The sequence below is a fragment of the Ambystoma mexicanum genome, chromosome 1p (genome assembly GCF_040938575.1).
Source record: "Ambystoma mexicanum isolate Mex_15411 chromosome 1p, UKY_AmexF1_1, whole genome shotgun sequence".
Classification (NCBI taxonomy): Eukaryota; Metazoa; Chordata; class Amphibia; order Caudata; family Ambystomatidae; genus Ambystoma; species Ambystoma mexicanum.
In genome coordinates, this window is record NC_090921.1 from 1,199,130,706 (window position 1) to 1,199,147,856 (window position 17,151).

A 17,151-nucleotide genomic window follows, 5' to 3' on the forward strand; every position below is an offset into this window, starting at 1 on the left:
CCTCTGGTCAGGGCATCATGTCACTGAAACATGCCCATCATTGGTTTAAATTGTTAGGCTTTCTTTGGTTTTCTGCAGATCAGACATACATTACAATCCAGACGAAGATGTTGTTCTGCAATGTTAGAACACTAAATCGAAATTAGTACACAGTGCAGAATAAACATAGCCAAAGCCAATACCAAATAAATCAATCAATGAAGAACATCAAAGGGAGGTCTGTCTAAAACAGTAGAATTGTGCCTGATTTATTTTTGACTTGTGTCTGATTTATGTTTTTGACGTATTTTAATAGCGCGACATGTTGCAATGTGTTTTGAAGATAGATTCTAGCATATGAAATTAGTCTGTTGTATTCTTTTTGTCTGAAATTAATGTATGAGAATGTTAAATTATTAAAACATATTAAAGAGTTCACATTGTTGTATATAACACAATTTTGGGCAAGGTCATTCATATCTCGAGAGGTTACTGAATGGCCAGCTAAAATAATTGCATTCATTTAATTAAAGATTAATCTCATTGGACACAGTAGGTTAAGGAGACTCTTACAATTCATTTAGCAATAAATAAAACCAAATTCCAAAGACATTTGCATTCTTACCGGATGAAGCCCATCTCTTCACAGCTCAATGTGGCCACTAAAGAGTTTGAGCCTGTGGAGCAGACCAGCCGCCATTTTCTTTCTGCCTCATCATAGACAGTCAGCCTGGAGTCTGCAGAGCTAACCTGTACTGTAAGAGAACACACCAAAATCAAACACAGACACATTACTTTAAATGCTTTGTTTGAGACGACTGTTCCATAATAAGATCCCTGACCCAAGAAGGCAGATGTTATTCCAGAGTGAACCCCGCAAAGGGACAGTTTGGAACATGACACACATCCAAAGAGAGATAAATAGAGTTTGACATGCACTGATAGTAGGATCAGAGGGTCAGCTGTAGGCAGGGAGATTGATTCTTTGCAATGGATTCGCAGATGGATTTAATATTGCCATGTAGTCACAATATGTCGGATCTATGTGATCACTGCGACCACACACGATTGCGACGGCCGAAAAAATGCTGATTTTATTTTTCTTCATTAGACCCCCTTTACACCACATAGATATGCGGGGAGAGACCACTGCAGCCTCCCTATATTAATATAATATCCCATACCCCTCCAAATAAATATATTTATATATATATATATATGTGGTGTAAAGGGGGTGTTTAAAAAAAAGTCTGGCATTGTGGACGTCGCAATTGTAAGGTCGACATCTTGGGTCATTTCCTATATTTTTACATGGTAAATGCAAAACAGCAACATGGAAATTAATGGTCAGAGCCATGACTTTTACAGGTTGGTGGGATTCTCTGGTACTTGGCAGATACTCATGTGAGAATCCATTCTAGGTGCCAGTCAATCATAGAGTTCGTTTGCCAGTTAAACAGGCAGTTTGGAATTCTGGTCCAAGCCCACATCCAGAGCAGGCTGCATTACATGCTCCATTCTTTGACTGCCTTTTTCATATTTCTGGCTGCTCTTTGGCTGCATTAGTCCTTTTTTACTTTTTGTTACTTTAATTTAATGAACAGTGAAAAAGATCAAGCCCATTCCTGGGGCATCATCAAAGCAGAAACGCTTTTTGTTTTCTGTTTTAATAGCATTAGCAGCAATGAGTTGCAACCATTACTCATGGGGGACAATGCAGATAACGTTCAGGTTGCAGGCCATCTAAGCCACGTATAGTTCTGCTAAGTCCTCATTAAGAAACCAAGTGACCTCAGGAGGTGGGACACTACCTGCCAGGTTGTTCCATCTTCCCAGGTATTATTAGCCAAGCATCACATTTAGATAGATTTGTGAAGATTAGTCATGCATCACATTTATATGGACTTCTGAAGATTAACCATGCATAACACTAGATAGAATTGTGAAGATTAGCCATGTGTAACACTAGATACAATTGTGAAGATTAGCCATGTGTCACATTAGCTATCTGTCTTGTTGCAGTCAGCTGCACCCTTTGTGTCTGGTATGTATTGCTGCGCAGAGAGGTATTGCACTCAGAGGAATTTGTGGGAGTGACTAACGTGTTGAGCTTGGAATGGTGGTGAGGGAGACCAGTGTATTGCACTTGGAAATTGGAGTGTACCATTGAGTTGCAATTAAATGAGCTCTGAGGAAACCTTGAAAGAACTGTTAGAGGACCCCATGTACTAACCACTCTGCTCCTGCTCCCCTCCAACAGACTTCCCAAGTACTTTGCACACACTGTCGGCTAGGTAAACTATGCACAAACACACACCCAACATAACTAACACTTGTATACAACAAACAATCCTAGGCACTGGACCTTACGCCTAAGCATACAACAAAGCGCTGCACACAACCACAACCATAACTATCAGCCAAACTACACATGAACACACACAAACACACACCCAACACAACAAACACCTGCATACAACAAACAACCCAGAAACTGGGCCTTCCCCTTTCGGATACAACAAGCCAGTGCACTCAATCTATACTACCAGCCAAACCACACACGAAACACACACACCCAATGCATACAGCAAACAATCTAGGCATTGGCCCTTACCTTCATGGATACAACAAGCCAGTGCACGCAATCAACCAATCAGTCTGCAAGCCAACAAATACAGATGCCAGTTTCTCCTGGTTCTGGACCTATTCTATCATTCTTTCCTCACTAACCCACCCCACCCTCTTTCTTGCAGAGCCACGCGAGTGCCAGGAGACCGGGCCAGTGGTGGTATCGGTGTGCAGTATAAGACAACATAACATAGAATAACATTATTACCCAGTTCAGCTCATTTAGGACTTGAGATATGTATGTTAAGTGACCTGTTCTCGTGCGGAGTTGGGCTTTCTTGATTCTGGATTCACAGGGATACTGCTTGAGATGGAACATGTATTCAGAGGAGGATTTCCAAATAAATGCTATGCAGTCACATAACACATCATTACTGAGTACCAAATAGAGGTAAATGGTGCAATATTAAGTGTAAAGTAGGAAAGATAGTATCATAAAAGTATCATACTGTTACAAAAGGGACCTCTTCTGAACAAGTCCAATGTTATTACTTGTAGAAGACATCTACACTTCAACGTTATGGCTCTAATGTTGATCATGTCAGATTCCTCTTGTTAGGAACATGAGCCAATAAATAAATAAATAAATAAATACATAAATAAATAAAGTGTAATTGTCCGTGTACTGCCATGGAATGCAAGGAACAGCTATGCACCCTTCATCTTTCCCATGCCCTTTACAAAAAGATTGCTGTCCGAATCAAAATATATCAAGAACATATGTGGTTGTAAATTTCCCGTGGGAAGACATTCGGAAATGCGGCTTCCTCTGTGGTGAAAATGTTCCAACAAGAGCATTGTTAGTTTGTGTGTATCCCAGCAATACCATGTACCCTAGTATTGCATTTGTACTATCTATTTTGAAAAATATGCTTAAAGTGAGCTTCTACTAACCACTTTCCACTCCCTCCCTGTTCATTAACATGTGAACAGATGAACTGCACTGATCATTTAATCTCCAGTCATACAAATATGTTCAAAGTGGAACCGCTAATCGATCCTTTTGACACCGGTTTTGAGCAAATTGAGTGGCCATATTACAGAAATGCATATTTCCGGCAGGGCAGTTACTGCCCAGTGCAAACACAGTGTATAGAGTCGGGCTTAGCCTACCCCCTTCCTTTAGAGATGTAGCTAGAATGTTCCCAAGATCCAACCTAATAAAACGTAACAGCACTGAGTCGTAGTGCGGAGATAATCCCAGCCCTAATTGGACTGGGATAATTCCAGCCCTAATGATGAAGCACAACGTAACAAAGTTGTCTGAACTACCCATTGTACAGCTTCTGGCCAGATAACAGTGCTACAGAAGTATGTCTTACCATTGTACAGACCTTGATTGTCGCTCCTCAAGACGTACGTCACTGCAAATGAAACAGAGAGATGTGGATGAGAGGATACACACAAAGACTGGACATCTAGCCTACAGCCTCATACAGAAATCTGCATTTTATTTTCTCTATGACAAATAGAGTCTCATTTAGTCCTTCATCGGTATCGGGTAATAATATCCCCATACATATGATCGCCATACATAATGTCACCGGGAAAAGGTTGTGGTGACATTACATGTCGTGACCACATGCATGGGGTCAAGGGGGAGAAAAGGTTGCGGGGGTGTTCCCAGCCCCCTTTGAAAAAAAAAAAAGGTTTTGGGGGTTGTGGGGATGTGCCCCGCATGTTCAATGTAATAATGTCCCTGCAAAAAAACGACAATTTGTTGGCGATTTTCCAGGCAACATTTTTGCAGAGACACTATTACTTGGAACCCCTTTATTGTGAGTCTGCCACTATTTATTGTCAGAATACTTCACGCATTAACTATTTACGATTCTGCATGAATTATACAGTAAATACGCAAGATCACTGAATGCGGTATTAATGAATATGCCATGTTGCTTTAATGTTACATTATAAAATGCATTTTCATCACGGTTTGATGGATGGTCGTGCATGCAGGTCAGCAGCTCGTCTCACTGATCATGTCCTACGAGGGATAATGCACGGAATGGATTAAGATCACCATTCTGTGCATTATGAATCGAAGCGTGTCGAAACGTGGGCATCATGCTAGTCCCACAATAGCACTCCTTTTAGGGTGCCCCTGCATATTTTGCCCATTCGTTGACGGCATGTGCTAACTCACATGCTTTAACATGGGGGGGCAGATCAGGCATATTGCTTCAGCAGCAACATGCGTTCAGGCAAAAATGTGCATTGTTTTGAAATGCAAAATAACCTCATAAAGAGGTGGTGAGTAAAATACTTCCGCATGAATCCATAATCCGGCAGCATTGAAAACACTTCCTGTTCTACAGTTAGGCCTAACTCATTATGATTCCTTTAGACATTGACATTCAATCACTCCAAGCTGTGCTGCTTTTCATCCTATGCAATGAACGGGGAATTAGTAAATTGTGTAGCGATTCCATGTCCACTATTTGCACCTAAAAATTAGTTCACACGACTTGTTCTTGGAAGAGGCATTGAATGCTAGAGAACGTGGGACAATAAACGAGAGAAAATAGAGAACAGCACAATTAAAGGATGCCTCCACATGCTAACTTTTATTACTATCTCTTCTAATACATGAAACCAAGTTCATATAAGCTAGTCCAATGTTACATTTTTCCAGGAAATAAAAAAAAAGGTCAACCTATCTACCGGGGTCGCATGCGATTTACAGGACAGAAGCACATATATTAAAGTGCATTAGACTATTCATGGTAGACAGTACAACAACACATTGATTTTGTGAATACACACGTGAATATTAATATATTCAAAGAGCAGTTTGCAGTCTGTGTTACAAACACTTTGCACCAGTTCCAGGCTAGTTCGAACAGGATTTGCAACCAAGCAAACATTGCTCTTGTCCAGAAATGTATTGAAGCATTACATAGTTTCACTAGTGCAAAATTGCAGCATTGTCACCAGTGCATAGCTTCTGTGGTGTTTCAGGAGTAATCGCAGGCGCATAAGCTTTTTAACCTCCTTAGTAGACAGGGGGCCTCATTACTAGTATGGAGGTAGCCATGCTACCTCCATACAGGGTTCCAGGTCTGGGTTCCTTCAATGAGGAATTACCGGGCCATTCCAACCTTGGAGGACCCCGTAATTCCTCATTGAAAAAACCCATCCCCATTTGAGTCCCCATAGGGCTCAATGGGAATGGGGAGGGAGCTAATAACGGGCCCGTTAATAACAGGCCCGTTATTAGCTCCCTGGACCCCTTGCAGGACCCGCTAAGGACTTCTGGTCTGACCAGACGTTCTGAGCGGGTCCCGCAAGGGGACCTCATAATAGGGCATCCCGTAATGTACGGTGCCAGTCCTGTACCGGCACTGTTCATTACGGGAACGCCAGGGTCGTAATGAGGCCCATAGTCGTGTTATTGCAGAAAGACAAAGGAAAAAGAGGGGTGTTGACAAACAGTCATCAAATAATGGAAGAAGAAACAATTAATTCAATCAGCTTGTACGGTTTATTTGTGTTTTATATATAACATATGTGGATCAAAGGGGTACCAAGTAGACACGTAGCACTGGTATTATTCTTAAAAAGAGGTGAACGAAGCAAAATGGTGACATTTTTTGATGCAGGCATTTCAGCAGTTTAAAATCTAGGGGCCTTATTGCGATGTTGGAGTTGGCCATGCCGCTATTTGCAGCATGGCTGCCTCCAAACTCGTTCCAACTCCGGCCTGGTGAATGGAGCAATTACCGTAGCAGTACTGTTATTGACCCCGGTGTCCCTTTGCGGGTCCCATCCTTAATGCCTGCAAAAACCAGGCATTAAGGAAGGACCCGCAAAGGGAACTCATAGTAGAGCGGTAAGGGATTACTGGCAGCGGTGCCCTTACTAGTGCCGGTAATCACTTACCGCCCACCTCGTAATGAGGCCCTAAATATCTGAACACTGACACTGTGCCAGTACTGTATAAAAAGGGCACAGCGTTGCCGCAGACTTGCAGTCTTCAGCACTCTCCTTACTGCTTTCAACGTGTTTGCAAGCCATGAAGTCCAGTCTTTCTACCACCTCCACTGAAGGAGGTGCTGCTTTAAAAACTCTGCTATGCCGCAGAGCGGCCGCGGCAGCAATGGTGAGAAAGCGGAATATGGAGGAGGAGGGCCACCGCCTGTGAATCCAGCTGTCTCGCCGCGAGGAGCATGGAAGCTCAGAGCCACAGAGCCTGCTACCAACCCTGCTGCCTTGCTCGATCACGCCTGGGCTGGAATTGACATCGCCTGCAGGGAGGACTGGGGGAGAAACTATAACGGGTAGGAGCCCTGCGAATAACCCAGTTAAAAGAACTCAACTAAATATTTCTACTACCCCACTTATGCGCCCCATGAGTCCTCGCATTGAGCATCCTCCGAAGTCCAAAGACGGTGACAACTTGTTTTCAGACTTGCATGGAAATCACAATTATGGTGGCAATTTAGCATCCTGTAAGGACGTTGAGTCACACTGTACACGAGACAGCCAACTTGTGTGCAATGGGGCGTAGAAGACGCTGCATGTGACTCCAGCCCCTTTAGCTCTGCCCATATTGTCTCCCCCTTGTGAGGCTTTTACGGACCCCGCAGACATTCAACAGAACAAGCCTTTATAATTACTCCGTGACAAGCAAGTTGAAACAGACTTCTGAGTAAAAGACCATGGGGAGAATGGACGAATAGAGGGGCAAAATACAGAGGGCTCCAAAACCAGAGTTAACCTTCCAGACGCAGGTATCTGCCTTAATAAAGAGCAGGAACAACAGAAGAGAAACTCAGGTATCAAAACAACAGAACGTGGCTCGGATTGAAGCGCAGGGCCGGTCATGGATACGACAATTACTCTGTTAGTTGTCAAAATAGAAGTCCATGCAACATCCCAGAGAGAAGATCTGATGAGCTCCCTTCTTCCCCCTATATACGCTTCACAAACATCTTTAACAGAAGAAACCAGCATATCAGCCTCAGTTGATCCTTGGGGGGGGGAGTGGATGGCGAGAAGCTAGCCACCATGGAAAGCTTTAAGGAGGCTCAAGAGGAACCTAATGAAATTCAGGGGGTGTGAAGCATAGCGCCGCAAACCCAACCAATATAGAACCTCACACCCCAAAGAGGGTGGTGGGGAAATAATATCAACACACTGACGTTCCATCAGAAAATTGAGTACTGAAAAAGTGTTGCAAAAAACAGGGAAAATCAAATCCACGTTTAAAATCCAAAACCCCTAAAGTGCCTAAAAACTGCTTGAATAAACAACATTCAAACGTTCAAAAGCCATTAAAAAAGACCAGAATGTATAGGAAGTATACTCCTATAAAACCACTTAACATTGGCAGAGTCGCAGGACCCGGGTAGATTTCTTTAACAAGCAGGGTAAAACCATTCTGGAGTATATAGGCGAACTTTCCAATGCAGAGATTTTGGAAGGCGCCAATGATGTGAAGCAGTGCATAAACAGGCCCCTGCTCGACCAGGCATACTCTCGGGCTCAGTGTGCCTACAAAATCAGCGACGCCAAGATGGCACTTTGGCCGTCCTTCAAATCCAAGATCTACTTTAGTTGTGATCAAACTGTCCGGTGTTGTGTATTGTTTATTATTATCCAAATGAATGATTAGCCAAGAGATTGAACGTCTTATCTATACTTTATTTGATAACCAGACTGGCCAACCAACCCCCCAACATTCTAGAGCCCAACATTAGCATTCTATTGTTCCTAATTCGATCTACTAATAACATGTAACACACAACACCCCCCCCTTACTTATCATATGGCTGCCCCTTTAGTTCATCAAGCATTACATTTGTTCAATGAGTCTCTCTGGTTTGCGAATGACTCTTTGAAATCTACTCCTCATATGATTATCTTGAAAATCATCTCTAACGTCCCTGTTTTCTATGTCCCCACCAAAAACACAATTGCCTCCTTCCACATGCATGCCTTGACCTTCTCCACCACTAACATCAACATTCCCTTCTGTGCACACTTCCCTCAAACCCCGTTCTTTTCCTCCTTCCACAGGTTTATCCTCATTCACATATAACCACGTTAAATCAATATCTGTGTCATCAATCAGTTCTGTACATTTCCCAGTCTCCTCCCTCTCATGCCCCTGAGGAAAAATCTTTTTGAAAAAGGATATGTTTCTAGTGATTTCACCACCAGTTCCAACCGTTGTGACCAACGATCCCTTTACAGCAGTGACTTTCAACTTTGTCGGTCTGTACTTGGAGTCTATCTTCTTTCGCTGCCTCTGCTTTACAACCACAATGTCTCCCTCCTGTAGTTTTATTTCAGCAGCTTTCTTCTTCATGTCGACCCACTCCTTAGTTTTCAGACGCTTCATTAAATCTCTTTTTCTGATCTCCTCATCTTCCTCAGCTGTGTAATCCTCTAGTCTAGGAAGTGGAATCCACGGCTTGTACCAGATCATCAACTCCGCAGGAGTGTGCCCCGTCATCTCATGGGGAGTTTTTCTGTAGCTCCTGAGCATTTGTGAGACCACTTGAGGAAATGGTACATTATCCACAACCGCTCTTTGTCTGGCTCTTTTTAGATTACCCATAAACCTTTCCACCATCCCGTTTGCTTGGGGCCATAATGGGGTAATCTTTTGATGACGGAATCCCATATGAGCGGCAAACTTGCCAAAATCATGTCCTTGAAATGGTGCTCCATTATCTGTCTTGACGGGTCAGGAGATCCCATACCCGTATGTCTTCTTTGCCATTGGGTCTTTTTGTTTATGACCGCCACAGTTTCTATATTCTTGGGATTTTCCATGGTTGCCGCTTGCATATCTACTCTCTCATACACTCTGGCCAGTTCTAATACTTCTTTCATTGGGAGAGACTTCTTTAATAAGTGCTTCCTAAATTGTGACGACAGGCACCTTTCTATCACTCTAAGCCTTATTGCTTCATCATCATTAAAATTAGTGAACTCACAAAATGTAGCCTTCCTCTGTAATCGTAACACAAACTGGGCTATAGTTTCGTGCTGACTCTGTTTGCATAAATTAAAAGTATATCTCTCATAATCTCTGTTTAAAGGCACCAATATTTGTGTGTTGATTGCAGCCACCAGTAGTGGATAAGTGATTCTCTCTTGTACTGGAATTGTTTTTATGATACTTTTTATTTCCTTTCCAGCCAGGTTCATGAAAATGTCCATTTTATTTGGGGCATTTTGATCCCCCACAGCTCTTAAAAATTCTTCGAACTCCTCAACCCACTCTTGCCACCTCTGACCTTGTGTTTCTTGTGGCTCCAGCATGAATGGATTCGGTCTCCTGAGATAATTTAATGGATTCGTTGAAATTAATGTATTTGGTATTACTTGGGGCATGTTCAGCTGGCCATTTGCATCCCCTCCTGATTGTATTTCTTCTAACGACATTGTTTTGTTTCACTGTTATATTGCAGTTTTATTGCAATCCAACTACTCATGTAGTAGGCCCTTTGCCTGCCAGCAGCCCGCCCCCTCAGCTGATTGGCCTTACCGAGGCTTATACAGCCTATTGGGAATCGCCGGAAGGCGAAGCCGGCATGAAAATAAAGGCACGAGAAGGAAGGCACCTCGCCTGTCCCAGCCTGTCTCAGTACTGCCAGTCGCCATCGCCCAAAACCTCTGCCCGAACAACCCCCACATCTTCCCCTCTTACGCCGCTCTACATAACCTGGAAGATGACCCAGATCATCAGCATGACGTCCTCATCAGCTATAGCCCGTGGTGCAGGAACTCCACCAAGTCGCATCTGACCCTGCAGGAGCAGTGGATGCCCTGCGCACTCGACCTCAAATGGTAAGCATTGCAGCCGCTGCACGTGCAATTTGAAAACTTGTGCTTGTGCCGCCATATTACCGCACATAAGTCCAATAGTCACCACTGAGCACTGACTGTTGCGCCACTGTCCTCTAAACATTTACCTAACACCAAGATAACTCTAAGGCAACTCTCCCAGACCTTTGTACTTTACCAATGACTTTGCCTTCACCTTGCCATTACAGGAGTCCAAACTCCTCTGCCCGCTCTGTGCGCCCCTTCACTATGTCTTCATCTCGATTATGATTATACTCTATTGCAAATATATTTCCACGCCCCATGTTCATGCATACGTTGGATACCAATCAATGTTATCAGTGAGCCTGCCTGACAAATAGCCTGCTATATGCAGCCTCGGGTTGTCTATACCCAACATTCATGCTGCCTATACCCTGCTATTGTGTGCCCCTACTTTGCTATTGTGTTGCCCAAACTTAGCCATGATGCTACCTATACCTAGCATGCATAGCCCTATGTCCACCTATTGTGTCGTTCACACCTAGCTATTGTGTCGCTCATACTCAACATGTATAGCCCTATGCCTAGCTATTGTGTTGCCCGCACTCAGATATTGTGCTGCCCATACTTGCATTTAGGCTGCGTGTACATGCCGGCACATGCTAAACAGCTACCTACCAATGCCTAGATCTACTCGCCTTACCTGTGTTAGCAACTTTGCTCTCTAAGCTCACTATCAACGACCACTAGCCACTAACAAATGTTCAGCTACTCCTGCCTGTTGCCTCAGCTATTTTGGATTTGAGAACCAGTTATTAGGCCGCCCGTTATGTATCCTCTTGCTACCCTGTAACTGTATTCATACTGCCTGACCTAGTAATTTGCATTTAGATATGTATCCTCTTGCTACCCTGTAACTGCATTTATACTGCCTGACCTAGTAATTTGCATTTAGATATGTATCCTCTTGCTACCCTGTAACTGCATTTATACTGCCTGACCTAGTAATTTGCATTTAGATATGTATCCTCTTGCTACCCTGTAACTGCATTTATACTGCCTGACCTAGTAATTTGCATTTAGATTGCCTGTCCGAGTAATTGCATTTAGGTTGCCTGTCCGAGTAATTGCATTTAGGTTGCCTACCCTAGTAATTGCATTTAGGTTGCCTGTCCGAGTAATTGCATTTAGGTTGCCTGTCCGAGTAATTGCTTTTAGATTGCCTGTCCGAGTAATTACTTTTAGATTGCCTGTCCGAGTAATTGCATTTAGGTTGCCCACCCTAGTAATTGCATTTAGGTTGCCTGTCCGAGTAATTGCATTTAGGTTGCCTACCCTAGTAATTGCATTTAGGTTGCCTACCCTAGTAATTGCATCTAGGTTGCCTGTCCGAGTAATTGCATTTAGGTTGCCTACCCTAGTAACTGCATCTAGGTTGCCTGTCCGAGTGATTGCATTTAGGTTGCCTACCCTAGTAACTGCATCTAGGTTGCCTGTCCGAGTGATTGCATTTAGATTGCCTATCCAAGTAATCGCATCCAGGTGCCCAGTACCCCAAGCTAACCACTATAGCTCACTATGTATCTACCACTACTCTACACAGTTCTACTCAGAACTATCCTTCATTTGACCACCGTTCAGATCTCAAACTCATCCTATCCACAGACCCAGCTACACCACAGAAGTGTACCCCAGGAGCAAACCACTATGGCCACCAATCCCTGCAGTCTCCAACAGCGCAACTTAAGACTCCGCGCCAGACTCCCAAGAATTTATGACCCGCTATCTAATGCCAAACCCTCCCCCATACACAATAGACATACCACGCATTCCACCAAAACTCCACATCATATAGATAACATTGGCCAACACCGACTACAACTCAACAGTCGAATCTTTAGGGATCCCATCTCCCCCCCAAAGTGTCCACACAAAATCCAGCCGCCTTCTATCCTAACTACCGCACCTGGACTAAAAGGGGCCTTAATAAACGCCCGTTCTATGGTAGCCCATGCCACTGAAATAGCGGACATCATCCAAAATGAGAACCTAGATCTCTTGGCTATCACAGAATCCTGGCTTCATCCCGCAGCTGGTCCAGCCATCATGCTAGCCATCCCAGATAATTACACTCTTATACGCATGGATCGCACCACGTCTAGAGGCGGCGGCCTTGCCATAATTATCAAAAACCACCTAGACCTAAGACTTTCCTCACACCATAATACCACCTCCTTTGAATCCCTCACAACTAAACTCACTATTGACAACAACCAAACTATTACTCTTCACCTCATATACCGCCCACCAGGCCCCTTGGGTTCCTTTGAGGAAGACCTTATGAACCTACTATCTGATAATCTAAAAAATTCTACCCATTGTCTCACCTTAGGCGACTTCAACCTCGGGTTCAACGACCCACGTGACCCTAATGCATTACAAATTAACAGCACCCTCGAGGAACTAGGATTTTCCCAAAAAATTACTGATCCTACACACATCAAAGGAAGGACCCTTGATTGGATTGTCACACATAACTGCCCAACCACTATCACTTCTATAGTGCCTCTGTCTTGGTCCGACCACCATATGGTATCTTTCACCTTAGATGCCACCACACCCACCAACAACAGCACCCTAGCTCCCACTGCACCCACTAGAAATAAAAAAAATATTACCCCTGAAAACCTCATCCCCCTTATTCTACCTACCTTAAACTCCATCTCAGATCAGTCCGACCCTGCCTCCATGGTAGAAAAGTACAACAAAGTGATGCTTTCCTCTCTGGATACTATCGCACCACTAAAAATCAGGAAGAGCAAACCCCGCCAACACTTAAACACCTGGTTCACTCCCCTACTGAAAGACATCAGACAAAAGAAACGCCAAAGTGAAAAAACCTGGAGATCAGACCCCTCCGACATCAATAAAAAGAACCTGAAGAAATTAGCCACCTTCTACAAAAAAGAAATCATCCTTGCGAAACAAACATCCTACAACACCCGCATCACTCAAGCTAAATCCAATACCAAAGAATTATTCGCCATCCTAAAAGAAGTAGAATCCCCTATCCATGCTCCCGACTCCTGTATCAAGGATAAAGACTGGTGCACAAGCATACAAAATGCCCTTGCTAATAAGATAACTATGCTTCAGACGAAGATTCACAACAAAAAAGCTTCCATAACTACCCCTAATATTGTCAACATAGGCACCCCCCCCAAGACCACCATGAATCCACTACCAATTTTGAAATCCACTCCACCTCCACCCACACTTGACACCCCGCCCTTCCACTTCCACAAAGTTTCCACCAAAGAAGTCGAGAAAGTCATCCTCACTCTTAAACCCTCCAACTGCCAGGGCGACCCATGTCCTGCCCAAATCATAAAAGACGCTGCTCGTGAACTCTCACCCTTCATCACTAAACTTATAAACGCCTCATTCACTTCAGGTACCATACCTAGCAATTTGAAACACTCCTGGGTCCTCCCCCTCCTCAAAAAGCAAACCTTGGACCCCTCCATCCCCACCAATTACCACCCCATAACCACTGTGCCGTTCCTACTGAAAATCCTGGATAAGGTAGCTTACCTACAAATTCAGCACCACTTGGAACTTAACCACCTCCTAGGAGTCCGACAGTCTGGCTTCAGACCACAGCATGGCACTGAGACTGCACTCCTAGACCTTAAGGCACAAATAGACACCCTAAGAGATAAAGGCACCACTTCACTCTTACTACTCCTCGACCTCTCTGCAGCATTTGACCTGGTGGACCACGCAATACTGTGCAACCATCTGGCCACGGCAGCCTGCTTCTCCCATGAAGCAGTCGCATGGATCCAGTCCTTCCTAGATAACAGGACAATGCGAGTCTTCTCCCCTCTAGCAGCCGCAGATCCTGTACCCATCTCATGCGGCGTACCCCAAGGATCATGTGTATCTCCTACCCTCTACAATATCTTCACAAAGCCCCTTTTCGATAATCTAGACGGTCTTGGTATCACCTATACTAACTATGCAGATGATACACAGATCCTCATCCTGCTGACGGGAGATTATGACAAGGATTTGGCCTTTGTGAATAGAGTCTACCTCATCATCCAGGCATGGATGGCCTCCCACGGTCTATGCCTGAATGATGACAAAACTGAACTCCTCATTCTAGGCACCTCTTCCAACATTAAAAAACTAGGCCCCAACTATGATGCCTTCACAATCGACAACAACATCATCACTGTGGCCAAAGTAGTTAAAACCCTCGGTTTCTACATAGACTCTACCCTCACCTTTGGTAAACAAGTGAATGCCATGGCTTCAGCTACTTCCTACACCTGCAAGTTAATTAGAGCTGCCAAGCCTTTTCTCTCAGCTAATAACTGTGTCATTCTAGCAAGAGCACTAATTCTATCGAAACTAGATTACTGCAATGCCCTCTACATAGGCAGTAACAAATACATCACCGCCAAAATACAAACACTCCAAAACAATGCCCTGAGAGCCGCCCTAAACGTCCCTAAGAGTGCCCATATATCAGATCTCAGGAGATCTACTAACTGGCTCACAACAAAAGACAAAATCCTCCTCAAAACAGCATCACTCACACACAAATGTCTTAACCACGCAGCCCCGCAATACCTCATAGATAGATTCACCAGACAAACAGCCTCTCGCCCCCTAAGAAAAGCCAACTCCAACCTCCTGCTAGTACCCAGATTCAAACTTACTAAATCTGGTGGGAGTAGCTTCGCTGTCAAAGCAGCACAATTCTGGAACTCCCTTCCCCCTGCTCTAAGGGAAGATCTCCCCTACCGGCAATTTAGATAGAATTTGACTCAATGGCTAAAAGAGCAAGATGTCTAATTCCCACCCTATTGATTATCCAGGATCTCATGTACATTTTGTATTCTTGTTATGCCTTATTTATGCCATACCTGCACTATTGTAAACTCACTGCATATACTTTTGTGATGCTGCAATATTACCTGTATTCTCAAACTCATTGTATATAGACCTGCAAGTTCTCTGCCAATACACTTCCACAGCAATGTAACCGCCGCTGTACCCTTATGTCTAATTTGCAATCTGTAACCTAAGCTGAACAACCCTCTTCTGCCTACGCGCCCGAATACCCCGGGGTCTGGTGCGCAATATAAATAAATAAACAAACAAACAAACAAACTCAAAGTTTCCCTTTTAATGAAGATTTCCTTGTTGTGTTACCATATAATTCCAGTAGGTGGCGCCGGAGTCTCACATTTCACCAGTGTAATGGATTTCCTTATACTTTATAGTGGCACTTCTTGAATGATGCCACTTTATTTGTGTTCACGCTGCGTTGCAAAATTGCTGTTTTATGTTTTCCTCTTATGAACATTGTCACTTTTCTTTTCTTCCGTAATACGGTTCACTCCATTGAACCCTGTTGCTATGCAACTCCTTATTTGTTTACTTGCTTCAAATATGGCCCCCACACGTCTTCTCAAGTACGACGGTCCTTTTTCTAATGTTTACAGAGGCTTCCGCATTCGTCACACAGTCCCGAGCCTTCTACCTCACACCAAGTGCCTGTGAGTACCGTTGCTCTACGCATTCAAACAATGCCTTTTTTTTTTTCTTTAAATGACAAATGCTGCTTTCTACCGGCCACATTAGTCATTCTCAGTCTTTGTAAATGCCATCGATCTTACCGTCCTTGTTTTCTTGTTGTTTTTCCTTCTGCTCTTGTATTTCACGTCGCTTACTCCTTCGATCCCTCTTTACACTTATTTTCTTCAGATCCTCATTCGTTTCAGTTTATCTTCTTTTCCTTTTATGGTCCGTTTATCCTCGTCGCCATTGTTGTGTATTGTTTATTATTATCCAAATGAATGATTAGCCAAGAGATTGAACGTCTTATCTATACTTTATTTGATAACCAGACTGGCCAACCAACCCCCCAACATTCTAGAGCCCAACATTAGCATTCTATTGTTCCTAATTCGATCTACTAATAACATGTAACACACAACATCCGGGAATCAGAAACCAATGGCTAACTCATCACGCCAACTCTCCATTTCCAGAGAAACTGACATTATAGAACATTAACAGCTTACGTCAGTGAACAGTCGACTAGCCCGTTTCGATCAGAGGATGAATAATATTTCTTCTAAACAGAATGATATTGAAGACCCCGGAGTGCTTAGCTCTAGCTTCTAAGATTTCAACATGAGAAACAACTTCTTAACTGCTCAAATTAATTACTCAGAAAAATCAAGAATCCTCCTCGGAGCGAATAAGTTACTACACAAAGAGTCACGGGGCGCCTGACTTGACTGACAAGCAATCTCGTCCAGGAACTAAGGAGCACATGCTGGAATTCGAGCAATTGCCAACAAGTGACCTTAATTACCTTCAAACACCACATCCAACGCAATCCCCTGTAGTTTCACCAACCCGAAATAGAAGACTAAGAGAGATTCCTCAAGTTAATGGAAAGGACACTCGGAATAAAAAACCTGACCTTTTTGCCATAATATCAGCAGAGACGATTGCACTGGCTCCGTTCAGTAAACTACATGAAGCTTTGAATGACACTCTGAAAGACCACACTACCATGACCGCGATGATGCACTACAAGCTAATATACTTAGAGGGGTACATCACAGGAAACGATCAAGAAAACAGTATGTGAGGGAACTAGGCTCATAAATTAAAACGTTGGAGACATCAGATCTCGGACCCCCACAACCCGCTAAAATACTTGGAAAACCTCTG

At 43.6% G+C, this 17,151-nt stretch overlaps 1 protein-coding gene across 3 annotated transcripts in view; it reads right to left on the reverse strand.

Moving 5' to 3' along the window:
* Positions 1 to 17,151, reverse strand: part of HPN (hepsin) — a 780,351-nt gene that overhangs the window by 326,896 nt on the left and 436,304 nt on the right. For all 3 annotated transcript variants that reach the window (XM_069604921.1, XM_069604920.1, XM_069604919.1), the window contains 2 exons: positions 3,930 to 3,971; positions 605 to 734 (listed from right to left, as the gene is read on the reverse strand). In XM_069604921.1, coding sequence (XP_069461022.1) covers positions 605 to 734; positions 3,930 to 3,971 — 172 coding nt within the window. The remainder of the gene's footprint in view (positions 1 to 604; positions 735 to 3,929; positions 3,972 to 17,151) is intronic.